The following is a 27,888-nucleotide window of genomic DNA, read 5'->3' as shown; positions in this document are numbered from 1 at the left end:
GAATTACATTTTGCATGATTCTTAGCTGGAGTTGTACTTAAACATTTATTTGGCAGCAGTTTACATTTGGAATTGAGATCTATATATAATTAAATGAAGGATTAAGTATTTTGATGTCACTATTACGAAAAGGATAATGAGGAAATCTTGATTTAAATCGCTGTTTTTAGTCTAGTTATCAGTTTTTTTTATGTCTGACTATTCAATTATAACACTTTCGACCATACCATTTGATTATTTATCAAACTGGGCCAACGCTCGGATGTATAGATCAAAGTTGTAATGGAATCGGATCCGACTTTCGTGATGTGTAGATTTTGAATAAATAATAGTTACGCTACAGGTAAAATTTGTTTCATAACAAAGATAAGGCAGAAGTCAACTAGTTTACTAAAGTTTGAAAAAGGGTTACGAGCAGAATGTTTCTTCTAAAAGAAATATTAGTCGGTATGTTGATTTATATATTTTACATATAGTTAACAATTTGTTTCGCCTCTTTAAGTGTCTTCATTGTTTGTTGCACTTTTAGGATTATCAATAGATTTTACATGAAAATGGAACATGATAACTCTGTTGACCTGTTGAAGTAATCAGAACTATGTTACGTCATTATGTAAGGGAATGGGAAGGAATAACAATTCTAATATGACGTGCTTTAAAGCTCTTTAGATCACAGCCATGGTAAAAAAGTGATGAACAAATGAGCAACATACCGTGAAACACACAGGCTGTGTCTATCCAAAAATATAAAGAAACTACTCCTATCAGAATCGAAATAAATCATTGTATCATTATTTTACCACGGCCTGGCCATTTATATCGTTATTTAATTCTTCAATAGCCCTCGGGTAAAACAATGCAACAAAAATTGTCAGCCCGTGGTAAAACAATGATAACATAAGGTTTCCGTGATTTATTTCTTAATTTAATGTCAGTTATACATACAATAAACGTTGGGGTCTCTCTCAAAGACATAATCAAAATATCATGGTTTTTTTTTTTTGTTTTTTTTTTTTGTTTTTTTTTTTTTTTTGTTTGTTTTTTATTTTTTGTTGGTGTAGTTCCTACATCCCGTTTTTAAGTTTGTTTGGTTTTTGATTTTTGTTTGTTTGGTTTTTTTTTGCCGATATTCATATGCCATTTCATCAAATATTTCATTTGTATTCTGTTATACTTCGCATTTGTTTTGATAATAATTTCATCACGGTTCCTGTCACGTGAAATTAATGGGGCAAGCCTGGTTCTCAATACCAAAGACAAAACAAAACATATTATCCCGACATCGATAATTAGGTAAACATGTTATATCGTTGAACATATTATGACATAAAATCTCATATATTAAATTGAGATACGTTTTATTGTTATGCAATAGGTAAGTCGACTAAATAGCTTCTCGATCCGATATAGGTTCTTGACAAAAATATCATTCACAAAGCACATCGAAGGAATTTTGTAGAAATCACTTGAATACTTTAATTTTAATCAACTTTACTGCTAAGTATAGATGCATCGATATCTAGAAAAAAAAATAAACAATGAAACTATTAAAAACGTTATATTCTTGCCTTTTATCGATACTGAAGCTAGGGAATTACCTTTAACTGCATCTATTTTATGTACTACAAACCACACTGGGTCCAATTGAAATTACATTTTCATTATACATTTTTAATTTTAACTTTAAAAAAAACGTCTTTTCAGGTGTGACAATACTATATGGGGTATACGCTACCGTTAGTCATCAAGATTTATGTAGAGAAATCGTGAACCTGGACTGTAGTACTATGACTGTGGATTCGGATGAGCGAGTCTGTGATACAAAGGGAAACGTTTACAAAAATTTGTAAGATGTATAAATGTAACCATATTTTATTCGTAAGAGTTATTGTTATGATATTGTTGTCAAATCGTTAAAGATGTAATTTTTTAGTATCAAAATTGATTCACTTACAGGGTCTTTACACAGAAATAAAATACTACGTTTAAAATGAGTTTTCGGCATGACATTATTTGTATCCCCATTGTATGACTTATGATGTACAGTGGTTCTCAAATCCTCAATGGAAGAATTTGGAAAGATATACGTGAGGGCATAAGTTCTTGTAGGTTTAAAATGGTCTGGAGCTGGCATTACAGTTAACGTTCCTTCGTGTAACCTATATAATCTGTTCCTTTATATATGTTTATCAAGGGTTTCGGATATCTTTTAACTGATTTTTAGGTGTGTTTAATTGTCAGTCTCATCAAAATTAGACCTATCAATGATTCCATTCAGTCACTGTATGTAGTTACTGAATATGTTCTCCACAGTGGCCATATTTTAAAACCGGCTTGTCGTAAAAGGCGACTAAATAGTGCTAAGCCGGGGGCTAGGGCGCTCTGCCCACAGAGCAACTAGAATGTGTGCCCCAGGTGGTGGAATGGGGTACCCCTGGCGTGTTACATGCTGGGGTTGTCAGGCTATAATACGGAAAACCTGACCGCAAACCATAGTGGTGCACCGTGTTGGGAAAGATGCCACGTTCCTCGCACGTTAAGGAACCCTACTGTGGTATTCTCCCGGAGTAGGAACCATAGGGCTCCGCCACAGGAGGCTAAATTGCCTGACCCTACCCACCTCTCCCTATTTCCAGTGGCAATCAAAATTTGTCGACCCCATTGTCCTTGTGTCCCATCCCTTTTTCATTTCATCATCATTTCATGTTCATTTTATCATCAATTTCATGTTCATCGTCTAAATATAGCTGAAATATTGCTGCTCGGACGTTAAACCCCAACAAACAAACAAACAAATATATTTTAAAAACGGGGAGGGTAGTGATCATACCAAAGTACTCAAACCCCGCAGCAATTTTTTTAAGGGGCCTGTCCCAAGTCAGGAAATTCTGGCCTATGTTTGTATTGTTTCGTTAACACTTTCAGTTTACTTTTATGTTGCTGGAATATACAGGGGAAATATTTCGGTGTATAATGTTATTTTGGGATCAGATGCAACCTGCCCTGTGGAGTGTTCATTAAAAACCCATGGATGGCCTTGAGGTGACATTTTTCTTAAAGCCTATAAATTTCCATTACATGGATCTCAGTCTAAAGCGAACAGGCTCTATTGAACCATTCGTTTGATAAATAAATCTAACTGACTATAATTTTTTTGTCTATTTTGTTAATTTCAAAGGGAGCGCATATTTATACATTGCCTTGGGTAAAACAGGAAGACATCATTTCAACATTAACGATGGTTTTATTCTAATCTTACCAGTGGGTACACACTTGCTTTAGGATGGGCGATGAAGAGATTACATCCTATAATGAACCATTCATGTCATTGACTTAAGCATTAGCAACACTCATTTTTGTTGGCTGACAATGTGGTTTATTGTGTCGTTCTAGTGCTGGATATGACCATTTTGCCAAATTCAATTGTTTGTACTCTAAAACGGATAAAGTAAATGTTAGAAGATGAAGAGATTCTGTCAATCCCCTGGGGTTATTCTGAGTTTTACATTCATAGGACTTATATAATTCTAGGAAAACTTAAAAGATCTGCCTATATTGAAATGAATCTTGTTTAAATTTTTACTTCTCTCAGCTGTTTTTTCGATCAAGCCCAGTGTGCAGATAACAGTATACAATTAGATACAGCTTACATGTGTTTACTAAGTACAACAATACCTCCATTAACGAGTACATCTAAACAATCGTCGATGTCAAACACAGTTGTTGCCACAACGCAGGGTCCATCATCGATCAAACCTATCGTTACATCAAAAACGGTAATGTCAACTACCCAACAACCAACAACAACGCCAACAACCCGACAACCAACAACAACCCTACAACCAACAACAACACCGACAACCAAAATAACAACTATGAAACTGACTCAACCAGCGACAACAAGAAAACCTACTACACCTGTGCCAACTCAAGATGAAATACAAAAAATATTCTGTGAAAACAAGGATATTGTTATCTGTACTGGAGATACTCAAAAAGTGTGTGGTTCGGATGGAATAACTTACGCCAACAAGTAAGTATGGGAACTGAATTTTGGATTTTGCTTTGCCTACCTTACCTACCTAACAACAATTTCATGTTTCTTAATTGTGGTTAAGGAAAGGTTGTTTATTTAACATATTTTGTATATATTCTTTTCAATGGGGCTACTATTTTTGTTTATCTTAGTTTTTGGTGGTTTAGGATTGTAAAGGTTAGAATTTGTTTCTCGACTTAATTATTTTGGTTGTCAATTAAAACCTTGCTTTTGAACCATTGTGTCAAAAACTAATCACAACAAAAGTGTTTCTTTGTAGCTTTTCTATCAGGTAGATCAAATCAGGAGTAATTAATTTCAATTCTGTAAATCATTCCATTCAACAAACGTATACACAGATACATTTAAATAGAAATTGAAAATAAAAAAAAATTATAAAAGAATCCATCCTTTCTTCCTAATTTAAATAAAAAACAGTTGCTAAAAAGTCTACATTCTATTTATTAATTTTTAGTGGTTCAAAATGATGAAGAAATGTATCGCATATATATCTAGAGTAAACAAATACATTCTATATCATTTCTATTAAGTAGCAATCAGTTTAACATACAGACACCACTGCTTTTAGTAGAGATGATTAATAGTGTAGAAAATCCGCCAAACAAACGGTATTTTTTTCGGTCATCTCACATTTTTCTTACGTGACGATGGTCCTTTCTATATTCAGATCTCTTTTGGAAAAACCACACACCCACCCTAACATAAAACAAAATCAAGAACTTTAACTCGTGCAAAGATCAAATTTCATACACAAACTGTATGAATCTTACCTCAAAGTGCAATAACCGAGTGACAAGACTGATATGTGGTTTGTTACTGTTTCTGAATTATAAATAAAGGCAAATTTGGTAGGTTTTTGACATGTATTAATCACTTTCTGATTTTTAAAAGACTGCTACTCAAATGAATAAGTTGATCATAGGTAATAAAGAATAACCAAAGGAACCAAGATTCTAGCAGAAATCAAATGCAAAAACAATACCAGTTTTATGCATTGTAAATTTCGATATGCTGTACACGTGTTTCAAGGAGTAACCTCTCATCAGCAGTATTAAAATCAAATATGTAGGAAGATCATAATCAAAATATTACTTGTATACAAGAAGTACTCGTAACCAAATCTATCGAAAGAGGAAAACAAATCCATCACCGAGAGGTTCTACCATATGCAATGCAAGGAATGAAGCTTCGGTGTTTTACGTATTTTTAAATTTGGAATACTGCACAATTTCATAAAAAGGGTAGATAATATTTGATATTCTACAACTAAGAATCAATATATGTTTACGCCAGGCTTTCAAGCAGTGTAATTTTGAAAAGCATGTGCACACAGAAGTACAAATTTTACTGAACTTACATGGAAATTGCCGCAATATCTGTTTTCTCAATGCCCCCAGCTAAAATTACGTTTATATTATTCAAAGGTTTATGATATTTGCATGTTGAACAACAAGACGTGCGTACCCCGAAAAGTGTGTGGCGTTTGCATAATGAACAAAAAAAAACATTAATACCAAGCTAAGCAATATTTTTGTGCCCTAAACAAGCAAAATAATACAAATGATTTACACTTTAACATGAATAACCTAATCTGATCCATTGTTACAGTGTAATAAATGTTTAAATCATATTGTAAGACAAACGAATAGCGACGGAATTGAAACAATTCTAAATCTTAAACAAAAATGTGATTTTCCAACGGAGCAATTTAACATATTAATGTTAACCACGACTTCCGTATTTCATCGTGTAAATGCCGCGGTTTGAACAAGAAAACTTTGACAATATTGTAAACATATTTTCGGTAGCGGGTTAAGTTCTCTAATTTATTTTTAAGTTTGGAAATCTATTAGCGCAAATATCTGTATTAACAATCACTTACATTTGTGTAGATTTAAATGGCCAATTCGAGTTGCTGCGTTCTTGAAACACTTGAATTCTTGAAACATAGACATACCTTAATTGTAGTCTTCCTTGTTGAAATGGAATATCCTCTTTGTTTCAAAATGATTCAATGATAACCTTTGAGAGTCGATGGGGCATTGCATGTTACAGATTAGAAAGGTTGCCACGTGATTGTATTTAAGAAACATAAGGATCATGGAATTATTGACTGTGTTTACTTTTGGTATGTTTGTTGAAGAGTAATCAAGGGAACCAAAGTTATAGCGGTAATCAAACGAATGTAATCCAAGGACAAAGACCAAACATGAAAAACAGACATACACAACAAAACAACATATAGTAACTAAAATAATACATACAAAGTAACAAAAATAAATGAGTAACTTGACTCCCAGAAGATGACAAATGTCATTGAGAACAATTATCTGTTTCAAGAGTTTTTTTATATTTTAATATATAAAATTATTAAAACATGCTGAATTAAGCTAGAAATGGTTTTAAAAAAGGTCAAATGATAATAAAAGCATAATTAAATATTCGTATTGTGAAAGGGGAAGCTCTTTGGTAAAAAAAGCTTTTTGGGGAATTTTTGATACTTTAATGTAATTGATACACACCCGAAGATTACAAAGATGATTGAGAACAATTATCTGTTTAAAGAGTTTTTTCCATGTTTTAATGCATTTGAATGCATTTCTGATATCAAAAGTTCGGTCAAATAGTATGCTTAGCTAACACTTCGCTTACTTTGCTATTTTTTTAATAATATTCATTCTTTTCATTCCTTAGTTGTATGCTTGCCAAAGCCCAATGTGACAACATATACATCAAGATTGCTCACAGCGGGTCATGCTAAACAGTCAACGATTATTATCAATACTGGGATAGTAAAATTATATTTTAAGAAACTGTTGTTGTTCATTCATACCAAAGATAAAGTGTGCGAAGAAGTATCAATGCAGAGAGCGAAGACAAGGGGGAATCCTTCCACAAGACAACACCACAAAAAAAACAGCATAAGAAAAACAAACCGCACGACACAAAAAAAAACTAAAATGAACACAAAGTACAAAAGATTATCAACTTATAACTATGGGTGTTCCACATGGTTTACAGCCTCTACTTCTTGCAAGGCATCCAGAATGCTTCTCCTTGAAGGAGAGGGTTCAGAATTTGGTCCGGTGTGAGGTGAAAGACATCTACGAAAGTTAGAGATTGCAAATTATATTTTTAACGGATATTATATACCGGACAGTCGAGGCACTTTTTTTCTACAACTAAGAATCAATATATGTTTACGCCAGGCTTTCAAGCAGTGTAATTTTGAAAAGCATGTGCACACAGAAGTACAAATTTTACTGAACTTACATGGAAATTGCCGCAATATCTGTTTTCTCAATGGCCCCAGCTAAAATTACGTTTATATTATTCAAAGGTTTATGATATTTGCATGTTGAACAACAAGACGTGCGTACCCCGAAAAGTGTGTGGCGTTTGCATAATGAACAAAAAAACATTAATACCAAGTTAAGCAATATTTTTGTGCCCTAAACAAGCAAAATAATACAAATGATTTACACTTTAACATGAATAACCTAATCAGATCCATTGTTACCGTGTAATAAATGTTTAAATCATATTGTAAGACTAACGAATAGCGACGGAATTGAAACAATTCTAAATCTTAAACAAAAATGTGATTTTCCAACGGAGCAATTTAACATCTTAATGTTAACCACGACTTCCGTATTTCATCGTGTAAATGCCGCGGTTTGAACAAGAAAAATTTGACAATATTGTAAACATATTTTCAGTAGCGGGTTAAGGTCTCTAATTTATTTTTAAGTTTGGAAATCTATTAGCGCAAATATCTGTATTAACAATCACTTACATTTGTGTAGATTTAAATGGCCAATTCGAGTTGCTGCGTTCTTGAAACACTTGAATTCTTGAAGCATAGACATACCTTAATTGTAGCTTTCCTTGGTAAAATGGAATATCCTCTTTGTTTCAAAATGATTCAATGATAACCTTTGAGAGTCGATGGGGCATTGCATGTTACAGATTAGAAAGGTTGCCACGTGATTGTATTTTAAGAAACATAAGGATCATGGAATTATTGACTGTGTTTACGTTTGGTATGTTTGTTAAGATATTCATAGTTTTATAGATAACAATGTCATGAAAAGTAGTTGAAATCATTCATAGATGTGAAGAGTCAAGAAAAAAGTATTAAAAAAAACACATTAAAGCTACTGCATGTTTTGTGGCCAGTATATAAACGCTTTACATCAAGATCCTTTACCTGGCTTGCCATTTGGATTACCTGTATTTACGTTGATATCATCAATTATTATACGAATATTTGTTCATATGATATTTGATGAGGAGTTTTAACGCCTTGTAAAACAAAAACTCACTAAATAAAAAAAGAAATAACTGATTGCATTTTAAACAAGATATTTTTTGAGTACCGGTACACACTTATAGACAAGTGCATACAATGTACCTCATTTCTTATCATAATGAGAAAAGGAAGTTGTTCACTTTTTTGGCCAATACTAGTTGGCATTTAACAATAGCTTGACCTATAATTTAAACTCATGTAGTTTATATCATCTTTCCTCAAAGTTGGCATTCAACAATAGCTTGACCTATAGTTTAAACTCATGTAGTTTGTATCATCTCTCCTCAAAGTTGGTATTCAACAAAGCTTGACCTATAGTTTAAACTATAGAACAGTACTAAATATTCTCCTTTCTTTTTGAATGCACCCCTTTCAGCAATTCTTAGATTTTTGGAATTAGTATTCTTGATGAATAAAGCAACAATTAACCAAATTAAATAAGAAAGAGCAACTGTCTACATGTAATATCATGACTGAGCTTTATTTCAGTAACATTGCTATGTGGTGTATCGGGAACGCTCAGTTTTGAGGAACTTTGCCACGATATTGTGAAACTAGACTGCAGCCAGTTAACAGTTGATATAGATGAAAGAGTTTGTGACACAAGCGGGAACGTGTATTCAAATTTGTAAGACACCCTTTTATATCTCATTGTTCACCTCGGCAACAGAAATGAGTTGCAATTTACAGAGCGAAAGAGAGGAGATAGCGAGCGCGCGCGCGCACGCGCGTGTGTGTGTGTGCGTTTTCTTATATGTTCAAAGACGACAGGGCTTGAATGGCCAATGAAAAATAAACACCAGTGGTATACGAACAGATAAAGTAAACGTTTGTAATACGTAAGGATATATTATACCTTCAAATGTTAGAGAGATGAGAGGAAATTATTTTTTTCCTGTGTAGTGGTAATAATAGTTGTTGAAGCGATTGCTCATTTAAGGTAAACACAATATAAAATTTTCTCCTGATGTTGTCGATTAGGTGTGGCTATATTCCATGAAATAATTATATCGAGGACAAATTAATTCAAGAAAGGTAAGCGTCATCTGACCTTGTTCAACATGGTAAGAGTAAAGCCTTCATTTTAATGGAATAAATTCAAAACATGTTCACTAGAAGTCAAATAATGACTGTTTTTGTCAAAACGATTTACAATTACAATGAAAAATGCAATACAAATCAAAAAATTCCAGGACAGATAGTTCTTTTAACATGTGCAATCATCTTAGAATCAACTGAAATAAAATTCTTCAATAGGTTAAGAAAAACGTGTTTTTTGCTGTATAGGTTTCTGACCGTTGTCGTTGCTTCCTCTCTAAACGTATCTATTGGCTTATAACTGTCTGATATTGAACTTCTATGTCTCTTACACATTAAGATAAAAAAAATTATAATAACAAAAAGTTGATTTAAAGTTATAAGGTAATAAGAGCTGAAAATTATTTTTTTTTTTTTTTTTTTTTTTTTTTTTTTTTTTTTTTAATTATACTAATTAATTTTGTTTTCATTTTCAGTTGTTATTTTGATCAGGCACAATGTGCAAATAACGACATCATTTTAGACACGAGTTTTAGTTGTGTTCGTTCATCACCTGTACCTAAAACTGCAAATGGTAAGCAGTGAAACACTTATAAATAGGTGCAACGATAAAATTAATAAATGCTTTTCTTATTATACAGCAGTAAATAATAACTCATCCCAGCACAACACATTTAATGACTTCTTTATACATTATCTCGTATCTTCTGTAAGCAGCATCTAATATGAATACATTTAATGTATTAACAATATTACCATGATGATAGCACATCAATCGTACCCGTATTTTGGCTGGCTATGCGTGTTTCGATTGTATATCTGACATTAAAAAACTTAGGTTATGATTTCACAATTAATGAAAGTTTATATTATGCGGAACTTTTGATTACGTGATTTATGTTTTGCTGCAGTTGTATACATACGCAGCAGTAGTAAACGATACCTGCATGTCTTTTGTGGACAAAAACATATATTTTATAATCTGTTTATTTTGTAGATGCTATCTAGAGAATGTGACGAGCCACAGCAAATACAGCACACTAGATTGTGTATTAAATAACTAGTTTATTTTTTTATATAAAATAGTTTCATGAAAAATGAATTTTTTTAAAGATACTATATGATAGTTTAATCTTATAAATGATGACAATTTATTATGCATTTCTTTGTGTGTGTTTCAAGTAAAATCTCTTCTGATGGCTTTAGTGACAAAATGGTGTCAGTGGAAGGGTTTCGATTAAATAGTAGGTTATTTGATTTTCAATCCCTTAAGATAAACGGTATTTCTTACATTCAAAGTCTGTGTAGAGAAATATTCTTATTCAAATTATAAGCCATTCTAATTCAGTAATCTAAGAAAAGTAGAAAAAAAAAACACAACTGATCGTTTGACATTAAAAAGAACTAAAATTTAACTGTAATGATTCAAAATCAGTCAATCAAATGGGCATAAGTGGTTCTATACATACTATATTTATAACAGAGGTATAGAGTATAAATAATGACTAAGAAAAAACATGAATTATACATGAAATATAAATAAATGATATAATATCTTGCATTCTGAATCATTTTCATATGTAAGTAGTATATTTATAAAATAAAGCTAGCCCGGAGACTTTCAAATAAATTTCCAAATGTTAATGAGATCTTAACGATTTCGAGTTTACATCAATTTCTTCATCTTGAGAGTACATGTACTTGATTGAACTCATACGAAAATTTCAAGTGTGTATTTTTATTCATATTGAAAAAGGCAATCAAATAAGAAGTGAAATTCATCACCGAGTTCTCCATATTACATAGTTTACCTAAACGATCATTTCTGTCTATATTTCTCAATTGTGCTGTTTCAATAGGTAGATTAAGAATTTTTATTATAAAACAAGTGTAGACACAGATTGGTATTGTCCGAGGGGCAAGTATGAACGCAGACTGGTATTGCCCGGTGAGCAAATTTAAACATACATACGTTTTGTCTTGAAAGAGTACTAATGGAACCAAGATTCTAGCGGAAATCAAAGGAATGTTATCCAGGGACAAAGACCAGACATATAAAACATATAAACAACAATGAACATGAAATAACTAAAATAATACATACAAAGTAACAAAAGTAAATGAGGAACTCGGACTTCACTTAAAACTGGGAGCATGAACCAGGTGCACCGGTAGGGTGAACGTGTTTGCATCGTCTAGAAAACTCCATTTACTGAAATCAATAATTGAATCAGGCACATGTTGATAAATATCTATTAACATGTGTTACTAAATATACGAGGAGGAATGACCCGCCAGCGGAAGCTATATTTTATATAGCCTAGCTGGTCGAGTGGTCTATGGCGCTGGACTTGGTGCAGGCGGTGTTGCCATAGATGTCACAGCGGTACGAGTTCGAGTCCCGCGGAGGGAACGACCAATGCAAATCTGACATTTCTAACATCGTTGGAAATTTTTCAGACCCTTTCAGTCTTTGTTTTCACATTAATCACAAAAAATTCTCATTAAAGTCATGTACTCAACGAAAAACATTCGAAATTCGTATGAAATAAAATTACAATACCTGTGTCTAAAGGACTTTAATGCTAAACCAATCGGTACTGACTCACAATTAACACTTTAAAATCAATATATTTCAACTAAATCTTGTGTCAAACAATTTTATCTAATTCTAAAAAGTCACTTACATTTGTAGTCTGAAAAATGTTTCCTTGTACATAAAAACTGTATACTTGATTTGTATGTATAAACTATATCAAGAGGCATTGCCAGTATCATTTGGGTTTCAGAACCAACACAACGTGTATGTACATTCTGCACTTCACAACACTGTCATTAACTTTTATTTACAATCTTTATTTGTATATATAGACTAATCCTACAATATAAGAGGTTGGAATTCCATTCCTTCATACCCCAAGCCAAGTAAGAAAAAACTTGCCAAACAATCTCTAGCACTGCTGGAGTAATAAATAGACCATCCGTTTAGGCCTAAAAGGTGTTTCCGGTCACCCTACTGACACTCCTTCCCCCTACTCAAGAGTTTTATTTGAAATCTTGAAAAAGTAAATAACTAAACATTCTGCCGATCGTCCTTCAGAAAAAAGACGACAATTGAAAACACACATGCTCCTGGTCGCGGATAATACCTTTTTGGGATTCCGTACATGAAATGTTTTTTTGTTTTGACCACCTCCGTCAAAACAAAACAAAAAATATCTCTCAAGAGCCGAATCCCAAAAGGGATTAGGCTGTGGACTAAGTCTTTTACTTGTTTAGTCTTTGCATATTTGGTTTTCATTGTATCTTTATGACTTATTTCATTATAAAAAAGCAAGTCAAAATAAATCCCTACCTACCGACCCTACAAAATTTTACAATAGTGCTCGTAAATATAACATTATTTTTTTCGGCCTTGGAAATTGCTCATCCATTGACTGGTATGCACCAATATCTGTCTTACATGAACTGGAAAGTGTTGATTTTATCCCTCCCCCAAAAAAAAAAATTGCGGGGTCAAAGATTCAGCAAATCCTGTAGGCTATACAATGCTGTATATAGCGTGCATATCACAAATCGGATAACTAGGTCACGGATCGACATTAAATCACATGATAATGCATTGATTTTAATAAATTCAATGAATTAACGTCGTCACATGACAATGAATTTCCTCCGAATGCACAATGACCCGCATTTACGGGTTTGACCATGCCCGGGGACTGGGTAAACACTGATGATTTACACTGTGCCTGAAAGACCCCAAACGATAGCCAAGGACATTAAGAAACCCCTTAGTCCGTTATGTATTACACATATGAGTGCAAACCGAGTCTAACAGTACTTAGTATACATGTTAGCATGAAAACGAAAATGAATTAAACCAAGTATAGGAACAGTCAGCTGCATGATTGTCAGCGTCACTCATATCGTGCAAATGATTGGTTAAAACTGTGTTACGAAAGATTTTTTGGGAATAATAGTGGTTTATATCCAAAAAGACAGTCGAATTATCTCCTAAAACCAACGATATTCTAGCTTTATAATGCACGAGGTGAAGGATGTAACGGATATACGGAAAGTGCTATCTTTTTCAACTTTATTGTTATAGTGTTATTTAATTACAAAATGTAATACAGGACTAACCGTTTAATATATTTGTCTAGAACTATTTGAAATTTGTCTTTTAAAGTATACTATTAAACAACTTTTGGCGAATTGTGTAAAGACAAATTAAAGCTTTAAACAAATTGATCAATTCGATTTGTTTTTCAGAGTTGTATAACAAAGCATCTCTAACAACGCGCTGTGAATGCCATTTGCATGACAAATTATTAAGAATGGATTTTATAGAATGTTCTGACACTTGCAGGTTTTTCAACAAACGGTTGGTATTCCAATGAGAACAAATTGTGCTACGCTTCTGACCTATTCCTTTATCCTAATGATACTGACTTTAAAGCTGATATGATTCCAAAGAAAGTATATTATTTTGTCTTTGATCTCAATTCCCGCTGTGTAAATGAAGTATTTAAAAACAAATTATAGATTCGGGTACTTTATACACCGCACCTACCTCAAAGAAACTGAGAAAAAATACCATACAGACACTGTTAAGTAAGTCTTATATCATACATACACTTACAGGTTGATGGTAAAGGATATATATTGACAAAGCAATACGACAATACTTCTCATTCAGTATTTTCAACTTTCCGTTCATCTGGGTGACATCCCTTCAGCACTTGCGTATGGAGTTTTCATATTACAACTCATACGTTATGCCAGAGCTTGTCGAAACTACACAGAATTTTTCAATCATGCTAGAATTCTTACAAATTGGGTTGCCGGGGCAAAGATATTTTGCTACAAAATTATAGTCATCACTACAGAAGTTCTATGATCACCATCATGAACTCGTGGATCGTTATGGTGTATCTATCTGCATTATGATAACCAATTTGTTCTTTTGTTGTGTGTATCTGTTTTCCATGTCTGGTCTTTGTCCCTAGGTTGCGTTCTTTTGGTTGCCACTAGAACCTTGGTTCCCTTGGTTGCTCTTTCAACGTGTCATAGTCTTCCTTTCCTCTTTAGTCTACCCCGAATTTGACATTTTATAAGAAACTCGGTCGGTATGTCTATAAAAAGTTTACCTTATCGGTGCACCTTGTCCATGCTATTAGTATTATTAATTTGTTCAACGTATTATCTTTAAACAATCCTAGTTTGGGGGATTTGATACATTGCATCTACCACAAGAACTTGAGATAAAGGTTACTAAAGGCACTGTGATGTCAGCCTGTGAAATCGACGGTAAGGTAAACCTATTGACCAAACTTTACGACAAACGTTACGTGATGACTTTTCATTCAGAATTTTTCAACTAACTTTTAGGACGCTACCCTGTTGGTGCACCTGGTCCATATGCTCCCAGGTTTTAGCGGAGTTGCTCATTTGCTTTTGTTTATTTGTATGTATTATTTTAGTTACTTTAAGTTCTTTGTTGTGTGTGTCTTCCATGTCTGGTCGTTGTCCTTGGGTTGCGTTCTTTTCGTTGCCGCTATAACCTTGGCTCCCTTGGTTGCTCTTTCAACGTGTCATAGTTTTCCTTTCCTCTTTATTCTACCCAGGATTTGACATTTTATGAGAAACTCGGTGGATATTTCTAGGAAAGTATACCTTATCAGTGCACCTTGTCCATGCTCACAGTTTTCAGTGCCCGAGGTTCTCAATTACTTCTCAATTACTTCTATTTTTTGTACGTGATATTTCGGTAATTTCATTTTCTTTGTTATGTGTGTATGTTTTCCATATCTAATCTTTAGCATTCCGCTGAAATCCTCGTTCCCTTGATTACTCTTACATTATATAAAATAAAGGTTAGCTTTTCGGGCATTCTAAGAATTTATTTGCACCAGTAATTAATTTCTCTCAATTTAATATATATATCAAGTAGTTATCTGCCTTATTCCGCATATATCATGAAAACAGGTGTGTATGTCTTTTAATGCAATAATAATTTACAGATCTCAAATGTACCATTTCATTTCGATAATACGATTATCTCCTGGTTCCCAAAGTTCACATTCATGTAACAAAAAGGTTAAATTACTTGTCAGAGGGTTTTAGTCAAAAGATGGATTATGTAGTCTACCTTTCTTTACAATTTTGTACATTGTGCTATTTCTATTTTTTCCTTCCTTTGCCTTTGAGAAGCTCCCTGATTTTGGAAACGTTATTCCGAGATAAATAAATTTATTTACAAATTCAAATTCAATATCGTCATATTTGAAACAAAGATTCGTTTGCAGTCTGCCTTGCGAAAAACAGGTACCTTACTTTTATCTACAACCAAAATAATCGTACAAGGCATCTAATTGCAATTGCAAGTATTCTTTCGATTCTGCCATACATACAGTGTTGTCACCATATAAAACAATGAACAGCTTTAAAAGGTATTTAATTCTTCTTCAATATCAAAAATTATATCGTTTGAACCCAACAATGTTTTACTTTGTAGGATCAAGTCTAGATCATTGAAGAAGATACAAACAAAACAAAATAGGTAAGAGATTTTCTCCTTGACTTACTCCAATTTTACAAGGTGAAAATCTAACAATTCAGTATAATTTTATATACGAGACTTAATGTTGCTACATATATTTACAATAACATTGGCCAGACAAGTTCTTAATAATAAGATATGATTATTAAAGTATAAGAATACTTACGTAATAAAGATAAGATACAGTCACGTGTAGGAAGAAATTTCAGGATAATGGAATCATATGCTGTGTTTACTATTGGTATGTTAATTGAAATGTTTACATTGTACAAAATGTCAGTAAAGAGAAATTTGTTACGATACCGTCATGGTTAAACAATTCTTAGAGTTGTACAAGAAAGCTTCTGCTGGCTAATAAATGCTTTGGCATAATGTTACACACCATATTCATTTTGCTGACAATCACCTCACATTATGTTATAATCATGATAGTACCAGTCAGGCCTAGGAGTTATATAAAAGTACTCACTGATATTATAACATTGAATAATTAGGACATTCAATTTGAAATCTTCTATTTGACCTTAAAAAAACTGCTTAAAATCGCAATAAAAAAACCTAATATTTGAAACATTTATAATTGCAGATAAGGTAAGGTTGTGATTTTCTCAGTATTGCGAAAATAAAAATCGTATTTTCAACTAAATATCGAAATTGCAATAATTAATTAATGCACTTTTTAAAATTTTACAACATTCAATCAAATGATACTAATCAAGTAATTCTTCTAATACCTTATTACTTTATTTACCGAATTTGTATTCATGCATAGAGATTTTTTTCTAAAATATATATTTTCAAAATTAAGAAGTAAAAGATGAAGATACATTGTTGTAAAGAACATTCTTGGAAAATTGGGTAAAAAGTATCTTTTATTTTTTTACAACATTGAATGAAATATTTCTGGCAAAAATGACATCAAAACAATTTTTTGATAGTTTGATGTGTGGCAATAGTAATTCGTTTTAATTAGGGTAAAGATGGTAACGGACACCGTACAATGCATCAATATGTAGTTCCGTCACAATCTGTAAATAATAATTATGATAATAATTAGTTTTTTTTTAAAGTGTCACGCATTTATCTTACAGAACAATCAGCATATACAATCACATAAAATAAAAGAATAACACCAAGCCTATATAGACTTATGTAAGAGTTATCGAGGGAACCAAGGTTATAGCGGTAATCAAAAGAATGAAATCCAGAGACAAAGACCAGACATGGAAAACAGACATACACAACTAAGAACATAAAGTAACTAAAATCATATATACAAAGTAACAAAAGCAAATAAATCAGTTTTCATGGTGCAGATGGATCCATGACGACGACCATAAAACTTCTGTAGTGATGGCTTCAATCTTGTAGCAACAAAACCCTGTTCCAGAAGCCTATTTGTTAGAGTTCTAGCGCGATACAAAAAGTCTGCGTAGTTTCGGCAAGCTCTGCATAACGTATGATTTGTGATATGAACATTCCTCATGCAGGTTCTGAAGGGATGTTGCCACAGATAAAAGGAAAGTTAACAATTCTGAATGAAAAGTCATCGCGTTTGTCGTAAAGTTTGGTCAATAGTTTTCCTTTATTATAGATTTCTAAGTGTAGGTCAAAATTTGAGGCTGACTTCACAGTGTCTCTAGTATCCTTTATCTCAAGTTCTTTTGGGGTAGATGCGATGTATCATATCCCCGAAATTAGAATTGTTTAAAGATAATACTTCATCTATACAGCGGAAACTGAGACTGAGATTAAAGGGTCTAGCCACACGATATTCTTTCTTTCGGATCAGATCAGCTATAAAGTCAGCCTCATAAGAGTGAAGGAATAGGTAAGCAAGTTAAGGAGCACAATTTGTTCCCATTGGAATGCCGACCGTTTGTTGAAAACACGTCCACCACACTGGACAGATATGTTGTCGATAACAAATTCCAGCATTTTGTAAACATCTTCATCTGTTTATTTAGAAGATGATTTGGAATTATGTATTACAAAGTATGAGGAATCTCTACCAATAACTATATATTTGTATCTAGGTGTACCATCTTTTTTTTGGAAAAACAACAATGTATAATGTTTTTAAGTCGGGATTTTAACTGAGTATAGGGAATAGAAGTATACAATGTTGAAAAATCATAGGTTATAATGCTATTATATTCAGATAATAGTCTTGAACTGATTGTCTCCAAAAGATCTTTCGAATTTTTCAGGATCCACATTGAATTAATACCACTACGGGAGTAACAAGTGTTGTGGTAGGACTGCAGAGCCTCTTTGATGGTTGTGAGTATAGATGTTAAACGTATTGAAAGAGGTTTGAAAAGCTTCAATTGACCATCTTCCAAGAATTTGGTGTCTGTTGAACGCCCGGTTGAGGGAACTTGTTGTGGCCATATGATCCACACGGGTTGTAGGGCATAGATAAATGCTCTGAAGTAATACATTGATAAATTATTTGACCCCTTGCAATTATTTTACACTTTATATTGATAAAATCACTAAATGCAATTTAGGAGGTTTTAAATGACCATTCCATTTTGCGTAATAAGCAACTGAGAGCACAACATCCCCATGTATGTTCATTAAAAAAAACTTTGAAGTGAAAATTTAAATTTTATTTCCTTTCCTGGTGTTATATTCGTGTATCTATATGACTACATGTTTTGGTCTGTTGATGTATCTCACTCTGCATTTATTTTAATCAAAGAATTGAAATATCATAGATAAGGTTATTACATTGTAGTAATGGTGATTCAAGGTGTATTTGGAACCACCAGTCTCCATGAATTATGTTTCCAGATTGTCCATCTAGACTGTAGCAAGATGACAGTTGATAAAGATGAAAGAGTTTGCGATACACAAGGACACGTCTACTCGAATTTGTAAGTTATCATATCTCATGCCAAAATTACATCGAAACTCCTTGATAAGTAATAATTCTATCCATTTTTGCAAAAGAAATGACCCGTAACGCATCCCGACTTGGAAAACCTGCATTTATAACAGGACATAAAAGTAATTACATCATGTTAAATGTATTCCAATGCAAAATTAATTACCAAATGTTTTTTTTTTCGAAAACGAAAATCACAAATAATCAAACAGGATAAGTTTCCATGCGGGACATAAGCAGTGGATTTCCTGAGATTGAACCTACATTCAGAATTAAGCTTCTACAAACTGTTGATAACAAAGTTAAGAAGACAATCGTGAAGTTACTGAAATCAACCCAAGAGCTTATGTGTATCTCAGGCTCTGCCAGTTGCTAACGCGTGGCGCCGTTATGATTTGTTTAATAACGTTACATCAACAAATGTTTACTTTATTTTATGCGTGGAAAGAAAACAGGTGTTGATGGTCTGCTTCTTTTTTTTCTTTTGTTCTACAACTATGTATACTCAACTACTACTAGGGTGATAGGCATTCCCTTTAACTTGAATACAGTATCACTGGTTATAAGGAATTTTTTCCATATCAATTATTTTTCCTCATTTCAGCTGTTATTTTGATAAAGCCCAATGTGCAGATAGTTCCATCATTTTCGACACAAACTTCGGTTGTTTGGACATGCCATCGACGCCATCAACTGTAGCGTCAACAGAACAATCGTTAAAGCCAATAACACTAACACCAATTTCAACAACTAATGCACCAACACAAACTTCTTTGTCCATGAAGACGGAATTATCCTTAAAAACTACAATGTCAGCGACCCGATTACCCACATTGTTTACGAAAACTACAGCGCAGATCAGAACTACTACAAGGCAACCAATTAAATCATCAACACGAATTTCCTCTACATCTGAAGCACCATTTTCAACCACTACATCTTCTAAAATAATGAATCTGCTTTCATCTTCCACTTCACAGATAAAAACAACGCAAAATATGATTGAATCGTCAATGAGTTCTACAATATCCAAAACACACCCTACAACAATGGTGGTATCGATGAAACAATCGACATCTTTAAAAACAAAAATTCCATCGGCTTCAGTACAAGTTACAACTAACTATTTCACAGAGCAATCAACAACACCAGGTATGAAACCATCTAGTACCACGCAACCATCCACATTAGCACGTCAACCAACGACACTAGGTATCAAACCATCTATTACCACGCAGCCATCCACATTAGCACGTCATCCAACAACAACTGTGATGAGCAAGACAACATCAATTGCTACACAACCATCAAAATCAACGAGTCAACAAAAGTCAACTACCATAAGCACCACAACACCTTCACCATCAACAATACCAACAACAATTAGACAAGGACCTACTCCATCGCGTGATCAAATGCAACAACTGTTCTGTGACAACAAAGACAGAGTTTCGTGTTCTCTTGCTGACAAAGCACTTGTATGTGGTACAGATGGAAGGACGTATCTGAATAAGTATATATATATATATAGATATGCATTTTTGTATTATTTTTCTAGATATAATGCAATATTCTGCTTCTGATATTAGAATGAAAACTTCTTTGTTTTATTAATCGTTTCAAACGTGTAATGCGGTTAGGCATACACAATATATTTGGTTTCTTTTCAAATCATAAGAAAAAATATTTGTTCAAAAGTATGGTACAGTCTGAGATAGCAAGTATGATAGCACTCTTTCATGAAAACAAATTTGAAAGTTCTCCGAATGACTGTGTATAACTTTTTATCAAAGTTGTAATATGCTATGACGTTGCGCACAGCGTTCAATATACAATTCTGTTTTCAACCTCAACAATAATAATTTCTGCAATTTTGTAGATGTGCACTGGATAAGGTGAATTGTGACGACCCATCGATACAAATACAGCACTCTGGTTTTTGTGTTGCATAAATATAAATCTGCAAATAGTTTTTTACTAGAAATTCGTATACTATATAACGAGAATATGTTTGGTGAATATATCAAAGACACAACAACACCACCGGGTTGAAAATATCAGCGCAAAGCCACCAATTGGTCTTCAAGGAAACCATTACACCACAGGGCAGGCTGGAGCTGGCCCAAAAACATCTTTATACACAGGTACAACGAAAGAGTTGCCCCTATATACTCAAGTAACATGAAAATAAAGCGAAGGTGAAAACAAAACGAGACATACAAAGGCTAGAAACTCCTGACTTGTGAACATGCACAAAAAATGCGGCGGCGTTAAAGTAATTTGACGTGACCACTCCCTGTCCCTTTAAAATCTGGCCATTGTGGAAAAGTATTACACAACTAAACATACCTGAAATCAGTTCAAAAAGGTATGGTTCCTTTTTTACAACGGAAATAAAGAAACCGATTTGTAACTGACACATATGTACAAATTAACGACTACGCACAGTTTAGCTAACATGCCAGCCGCAGACCAGTTTAAACCTATAAAAATTGTCCCCAACTCTATCCAACAACAGATAAAAGCAAAATTAATGAGACATATACGTATGAGACAATATTGCATTACTTGATAAAAAGTGTGCGTAAAATATGAGCGAACTGTATTTACAAGACATCAATGCAATAAAATCTCTGAACGGTTTTCTTAACGCACGTCATCAAGTCAAAGTATTTTTTTCAAAATTCTTAGTGTGACACCCTGACTTTGATCATATATTACATTTACGACTCTTGGTTAACATGATGGCAAGTTTCACTCTTTGGAAGTTTAAATTGAGTTCATTACGAGTGTGTCTGAAATTTTCGCGAGGTTTTAAGTTTTTCAGTATTTGAAGGTTCGGGGAATCGCGATGATAAAAGCTCGCAGAATTTAATTACAGATGTTTTACATATAATTTTCATTCCATTAAATCTGAAAACTCGAAAAATAAAGACCACAAAAATTGAATAAACCTACCGCGAAATTTTACACCGGAGAAAATGATCAGCTATACGGTATGACTCAATGTAGAATTATGTCAGTATAACGTTTAGTCCGAACTTTTTGTCCACCTACGAATGCAGACTCATGAATTAAGTTCTAATTTAGCACAGCTTTCCACGTTCTTCCAAACTTCTTGACGTCATATAACGATAATAGGTATGGTGTATATGTCAAAGAGACAACAACCCCACCGAGATGAATATTTCAGCCCAATTTAGGTCATAGTATTTTCAATAAATAGAGAATCCAGGTGATATCAGCACGATACCTGAAACTTTTCCGAATAGCCAACACACAAGTTTTAAAATATTTCTCTCCAATTTCTATATATTAAAGAGAAATATTCATCCGCACATTAATGCATCCATTTGTTCCGACTAAAGGCTTGTAGATGTGACTAACAGAGAAAAACAGCAATATATAGGATTTCAAAACTTTATTTTATACATCACCACAAAGTACAACGACAATCTACAAATAATAACACTTTCTAACAACAATTTTGTCACCTCGTTTTGTTCTTTCGTATGAGGGTTTTGGTCTTTTGTACTTCTTCTGTCGCTTTGTCTTTGACCCAGCTGGTTTATCAATGTTCTCTGGTCTAGATACTTTTGTCTCATTAATATCGTAATCGTCTGGATAAAGCTGGTCATTAGACAAGGTAGTACTGATATCAGAAGGTACATAAAACTCGCTGTCTCTGATTGGATAACTAAGTTTCCGACGCGTACTTCTGAGAGGTATATAGCTACTGACATAGGAATGGGTATCGTCAGTGTCATCTAAATTATAACTTTTGGCAACTGAACCTACAATATCATTCTTTGATTTCATTGTCTCTCGGAGTTCTTCATAATACTCCGAGGACCGGAAATAGCTTTGTATACTGCATATGCTTGATCGTGATTTTTGTTTTCTAAATCCTGTATCACGCCCACTGAATGAATTAGACCTTTGAACCTTTTCCGGCGAGTTCTTCCCACTTTCGACGTTTTGTTCTTCCGTCGTGCAAGTGAAGTTAAGATAACTGTCGACTGCACGTCTATTGTCGAAAGTTTTAAAGGACGGATGTTCATGGGTACTCGATAACTCCGACAAATCCACATCTAAGCCACTGTCAAGTTTAAGTTCAGTTAAATCTACATCAATACCCGTGTCTAGTTTGAAGTCTTTAATTGATATGATCTTTAATCTGTCTTTTGCTGTTTGTAAATTAGCTTCAAGTTTTGATAAACGAGTTGACTTCTGCAATAAATAGAAGTAATGGCATCATTATAAATTTGACGTACATAACAGATGTAGATGCATTCTTTTTGATTGAATAGCGCATAATTAACAGTATTTTTTACTTTTTAAAACAACCAAGAGGTTAGAACGGACAAGTCGGTTGTATTGGTTGCAACGGCTTATGTATCCATTTTTGAAGAAAAAATATTCCTTTTTTTTTTTCATCGAAATAATATCCGTTGAATCAGACCCGATGAACGATTACCTCGTTGAGTGTCTTTTTCAGAACCCTGTTTTCTGCAATGAGCTGACACATTTCCTCCTCGGTATGCGTTCCTCCATAGTCGTAAACCGACGTCGATAGCCGTACAGGATTTTCTATAGGCGTCTTCCACCAATACATAACCTGAATCGAAACATTTAATGGTGTATAATTGAATGACATGAAAAATTAAGTAAAATTGTCTTCGATGTGTAAGTTTGAATAATAAATGTAAGCAAACACGCTACTTAAATATTCAGGAGTGATTTTAGAAATTAACCATTAAAAAGGGGAAAATTCAATTAATTTACATACATGTAGGTCGGTTAAGTGCCATCATTTGCAAAATTATCAAGAGATTACAAAAGAATATGTCAAACCTCCGACATTCCACCCCTGGATCCATTGCTTTTTTTTTACATTAACCTTCCTCCTGAACTAATTGTGTATGTGCTATACATATTGAATAATTAAAATTTTGAAAATGTCTGGAACACATTCTAAAAAGCAATGAGAAGACATTATATAGCAAGTGCGTGCTACTTTTCTTTTTTGATACTCATTTTCACACGTATAATTTGATTGAAAGGGGAGATAACATGACATTATATAGCAATGACTGGGGTGTCGGTAGATATGCACTAATACATGTATACATGTTTAAAGAAAATGAAGATTCTTTTCAATATAACAATTACCTTTGGAAAGAAAACAGAAATCTGTACAACAATACTACAAACAGTGATACATAAAATATGAAGAACATATACTGCATCCGGGTCGTGACGAAGTGATGACGATATCACAACAGCCAGTGACGTCCAACACATGGTAAAAATAACGCTTATAACTATGCTTGGTGAATCTTTCATCGGTGGAAGTAAAACATTTCTCGTTTTCCATGCCACAAATAATCCATAGGAAAAGAATAAGGTTTTCCATGTGACAATAATGGTGATCCAGACGTTGATGTTGTTGGATGAACACGTCTGAACTTGGATGATATTTCTTTGTACGGATGTTGTGTTAGTTACTTCATCCTATAATAAACAAAATAAAATGTTTAGTAGATAAAAACATACTTTAATGAAGATAAGAAAGTAAAGCATGAATAACATTATTTTGGTTTTAATGAATACAAATAGATCAGAGGTATTATTACATTCGATGATTGATGGCTTGCGCCGGAAGTGTTGTCGTTCTTTTAATTATTAAGAACAATATTTTTAATGTGACGCTATCTGGTGAATCTGTATAATTCATGGTCGTGCCAATCCCTTTGAAAACCACTGTACAGCTTTGAAAACGTAAAGAGGAATTACGTAGACCAATACTCGTGAGAAACTGGATAATAGTCGAAAGTTTGACAGAAATAAGTTGGTGTACGGCATTAAAATGACCGATCATATTAAATGCTAGGTGCACGCATATTTCATTAAATGATTGGAATTGACTATTTATCTCTTCAAAATGTTATTTGTTTTACCTCTTCCAGTAACCTGACTTGTTGAGATCGTAAAAGGTCTACAATTTGCCAGATAAATAACAAAGCTGCGTCAATACACATTATGATTCCACAAATCAGAAACAGACGTGTGTCTTTTATGACCTGAAATTTAAAAAAAATCATTATTTTAAAGTATTGATGAACAATGAGAAAATGTGTATTCCGGTTACCAACGAAATTTTTTCCAACACAAAGGACCAATTCAGAAACTCTATGTAACTCTGGGATTGTTATTGTTCGTGACACTCCTGATTGGTACGCTGTGACGGCGCAACGTCGTTTTCATGGACAGAAGTTAAATTTCTGAATTAGTCCATTAACAAAGCAATCATCTTCCTACCGCAAACAACAAACAACGCATTGGTCGTGTTCTTGTATGCTCGCCGTTTTTTAACCTGACTATGAACAGATCGGAGAGGGGATTACACTAACATTTCGATATAGAGATTATCAAGATATACGTATAAAAACACAATCAAACCACTGCAGAAGAAAGGGTCCATGAAAATCATAACACAAATTAAATCATTCAAAGTTCCAATACAAAAGGCGACATAGGGAGATATGGTGTTAAGAAATATTTACCACTTTCTTGATGCCTGCGTAATGGAATATTTTATATACACGCCAACTTTTTGTAAATATGGGTCCAAACATTAGTGATATTGCAAGCAAAATCATCCATAACCTCATCTGAAAAAAATGAAAAAAACAAGCATATATCTCAATGAATTGTTTCACGCGTCAAATACCCTACTTTCAAATTGAAGACTCGAAATCTGACAAAGATTCGTAATGTCAAACTGGTATTAAAATCTTGTTTCTGTTGACCAAGTAATTTTGTTATTAAATGGAACCATGGAACCGAAAAATTAAAAGTCGTAAAATGATTGGAAACAATCAACATTGTCGAGGATGAAATAGATAAATAAAAAAAAGTAAGAGTAATGAATAAGCCTTGAATCACAGTCAAAAGCTTTAAAATCACCTTTAAAAGTTAATTTGTGATAACGTTTAAGACAATAGTAAAACAACACTTTCGTACCTGGCACGTAACAGTGGCTTCATCGTATCTCTCTGCGAAGAAGTAGTCCATTCCATATAGAAGACATACCGTGTTTAAGGTTACACCCCCGATACTTATCAGAACGTTTAAGTTGGGACTCGACATTTTCATGAATCTGAAAAACAAAATGAAACTTAAAATAGTATAACGCAGGCCGTTATAACACTATACAATATTCTTGCGTACAACGAGTGACTTTACTTAAGGCTTAAGCTTGAATTACTATTTCCTCACAGGAATCCAATTTGGACTTTAAGAAGTTATGTGATTAAAAATGTTTTAAACATGTCATCCTATTTGAATCAGTCCACTCCATATCCTTTTGCTGATTATCAAATTAAGCTAAGCCAAAAGAATAATTGCGAAAGTTTACTTTAAGCAGATAAACCGATAATGTCAATGTTCTAGTGACAAAATTTACCTTTTCTCTCTGTGGAAGAGATTAAATGTCAGGAAACTGACAGATACAATTACTCCTATAGTTGTCGCAAAACAAGATGTCACAAACGTCCCAACTGATACTGTTCTTGTTAACTGTGCCGCATTCATCATGGTCTGAAAATATTAAGGATGTTTTGTATAGGCAACCGAATACTGGAACAATGGCTAACGTATGCCGTGACGTTAAAAATTTACAAGCGTAGAAGATAAGCTCTTTAAGAAAACATTTTTTTATGGTTTTAGATAACAAAATTTTACATTCAAACTAAGAATATAGTAATATAAATTATCCTAATAGAATACATGATCGCAGATAAAGAAAATGTTCTTACTCCATTTATATAACCATGTAAATCACACATTTTGTGTTTTTAACAGTTCCGAGACCAAAAAAGAAAATAAATCGTTGAATTCTATGCTCTTGATTTTATCTTCTATTGTTTTGTTTGCCTTTGAGGAATTCTAAACAAATGTGTAAAATGCCATGAAAACTTTCTTGTTGATTACACGTTGTTCTTGTTCATACTCGTGCATTCCACTTGACCAAACAACGGAGTTAATATTTTTAAATCAAAAAACAGTGATTATTATCTCGCAATAAAAGAATTTATAATGACATTGAATACAAAACAAAAATGTTAGTCGGATCTTAATGAAATTTTAAAAGATTAATATATTTGATTTGTATCTGATACCAGACAACTGTACATCTAGCAAACAATTTGAATGATAAATATTTAATTTCACTCTTATTATTTCAAATGTAAACTTTCATTTTGTAAAATTTGATAATCGAGGGAACACATAGTTGTTTGGATTTTAGCTAACTTTTAAACCCAATAATTTCATATGTTATGTTTAGTACCGAAAGTGTCCCTGTCACAATAGCAGTCTAACATCTTACTTAAAGGGGAAATTTTAGATAGTGATAATAAACCTTACCAAATAAGAGATTCTTCTGACTTTGAGTGAAAATCAATGCAAAAATGCAAACTAGATCAAATGTCTTTTTTTAAAGGAAAATGTAATAATGATCATATATCACAATGATGAGATTTTATACCATGGAATCTTAACGTTGTGTGACCAATGTTATTCATTCACAAGTAATTGTAATTACTGCAATTAAATTGTCTCCCCTTGTAAACCAATCAGGTGCGCCGAAGGGGAAACAATTACACAGCCCATTAATTGTTATTGGTGTTTAATTAGGTGCAAACCGGAAAATGAATTTCACTATTGATTGTTTAATTACTATTTCAAACCAAAATCACTTCCATTGTTAATGTAATGAGTGTGTGTGAAAAAAAAATGTGATTATGGAAAAAATGTAAAAAAAACATATCTTGTGTCAATATATCATTGATGTATATTCTAATAATGTTTAAAAAGTGATAGTGCATGTCTCTGGCTACACGGTTATGATCCGTTCATTTTGTTGATTTCAGGCGCACTGTAGAACGAATATTAATTTTATTGATTCCACGCTAACTTTATGTAAGAGAAGAAAAAATATATAAATATTTATTTATTTA

General features: G+C 33.2%; 4 protein-coding genes and 1 long non-coding RNA gene across 54 annotated transcripts in view; 3 read left to right on the top strand and 2 right to left on the bottom strand.

The window, feature by feature from the left end:
* Window positions 1-8,034, bottom strand: part of LOC148616644 (uncharacterized) — a 29,780-nt gene extending 21,746 nt beyond the window's left edge. For 5 of the 49 annotated variants that reach the window (XR_015922263.1, XR_015922264.1, XR_015922262.1 and 2 more), the window contains exons 1-3: window positions 5,415-6,758; window positions 4,566-4,753; window positions 3,260-3,434 (exon numbers count right to left, since the gene is read on the bottom strand). This is a non-coding gene — a long non-coding RNA (uncharacterized LOC148616644). The other 44 variants (XR_015922289.1, XR_015922251.1, XR_015922270.1 and 41 more) reach the window with 42 other exon arrangements.
* Window positions 148-6,870, top strand: LOC148616645 (uncharacterized). Its single transcript, XM_088583837.1, has 4 exons — window positions 148-447; window positions 1,705-1,846; window positions 3,593-4,033; window positions 6,752-6,870. The coding sequence occupies exons 1-4, from the start codon at window positions 420-422 to the stop codon at window positions 6,816-6,818; spliced, it is 678 nt and encodes a 225-aa protein (XP_088439963.1). The 5' UTR covers window positions 148-419; the 3' UTR covers window positions 6,819-6,870.
* On the top strand, window positions 7,968-10,561 carry LOC148616643 (uncharacterized). The gene is made up of 4 exons (XM_088583841.1): window positions 7,968-8,100; window positions 8,859-8,997; window positions 9,884-9,981; window positions 10,405-10,561. The coding sequence occupies exons 1-4, from the start codon at window positions 7,986-7,988 to the stop codon at window positions 10,413-10,415; spliced, it is 363 nt and encodes a 120-aa protein (XP_088439967.1). The 5' UTR covers window positions 7,968-7,985; the 3' UTR covers window positions 10,416-10,561.
* Window positions 10,562-16,080: 5,519 nt separating this feature from the next.
* LOC148616642 (uncharacterized) lies at window positions 16,081-20,832 on the top strand. Of its 2 annotated transcripts, XM_088583831.1 has the most exons (5): window positions 16,155-16,213; window positions 18,183-18,255; window positions 18,716-18,854; window positions 19,470-20,378; window positions 20,745-20,832. In XM_088583831.1, the coding sequence occupies exons 3-5, from the start codon at window positions 18,718-18,720 to the stop codon at window positions 20,815-20,817; spliced, it is 1,119 nt and encodes a 372-aa protein (XP_088439957.1). In that variant the 5' UTR covers window positions 16,155-16,213; window positions 18,183-18,255; window positions 18,716-18,717; the 3' UTR covers window positions 20,818-20,832. The 2 variants fall into 2 exon arrangements, with proteins under 2 accessions (XP_088439956.1, XP_088439957.1); XM_088583830.1 differs by lacking the exon at window positions 18,183-18,255 and having other exon boundaries at window positions 16,081-16,213.
* Window positions 20,833-22,283: 1,451 nt separating this feature from the next.
* LOC148616641 (putative G protein-coupled receptor 156) lies at window positions 22,284-26,797 on the bottom strand. Its single transcript, XM_088581603.1, has 8 exons — window positions 26,686-26,797; window positions 26,334-26,467; window positions 25,892-26,027; window positions 25,432-25,539; window positions 24,826-24,948; window positions 24,038-24,379; window positions 23,343-23,483; window positions 22,284-23,095 (listed from the first exon to the last, which is right to left on the bottom strand). Exons 1-8 carry the CDS (start codon window positions 26,713-26,715, stop codon window positions 22,322-22,324), a joined length of 1,788 nt encoding a protein of 595 aa, XP_088437729.1. The 5' UTR covers window positions 26,716-26,797; the 3' UTR covers window positions 22,284-22,321.
* Between the last annotated feature and the right edge of the window lie 1,091 nt (window positions 26,798-27,888).

This window comes from Perna viridis, chromosome 5 (assembly GCF_037379345.1).
Source record: "Perna viridis isolate PV_CMFRI_1.1 ecotype Kerala chromosome 5, ASM3737934v1, whole genome shotgun sequence".
In the NCBI taxonomy this organism is placed as follows: Eukaryota; Metazoa; Mollusca; class Bivalvia; order Mytilida; family Mytilidae; genus Perna; species Perna viridis.
Note: the sequence above shows the minus strand (reverse complement) of the source record. Positions and strands in the feature narration are given on the sequence as shown.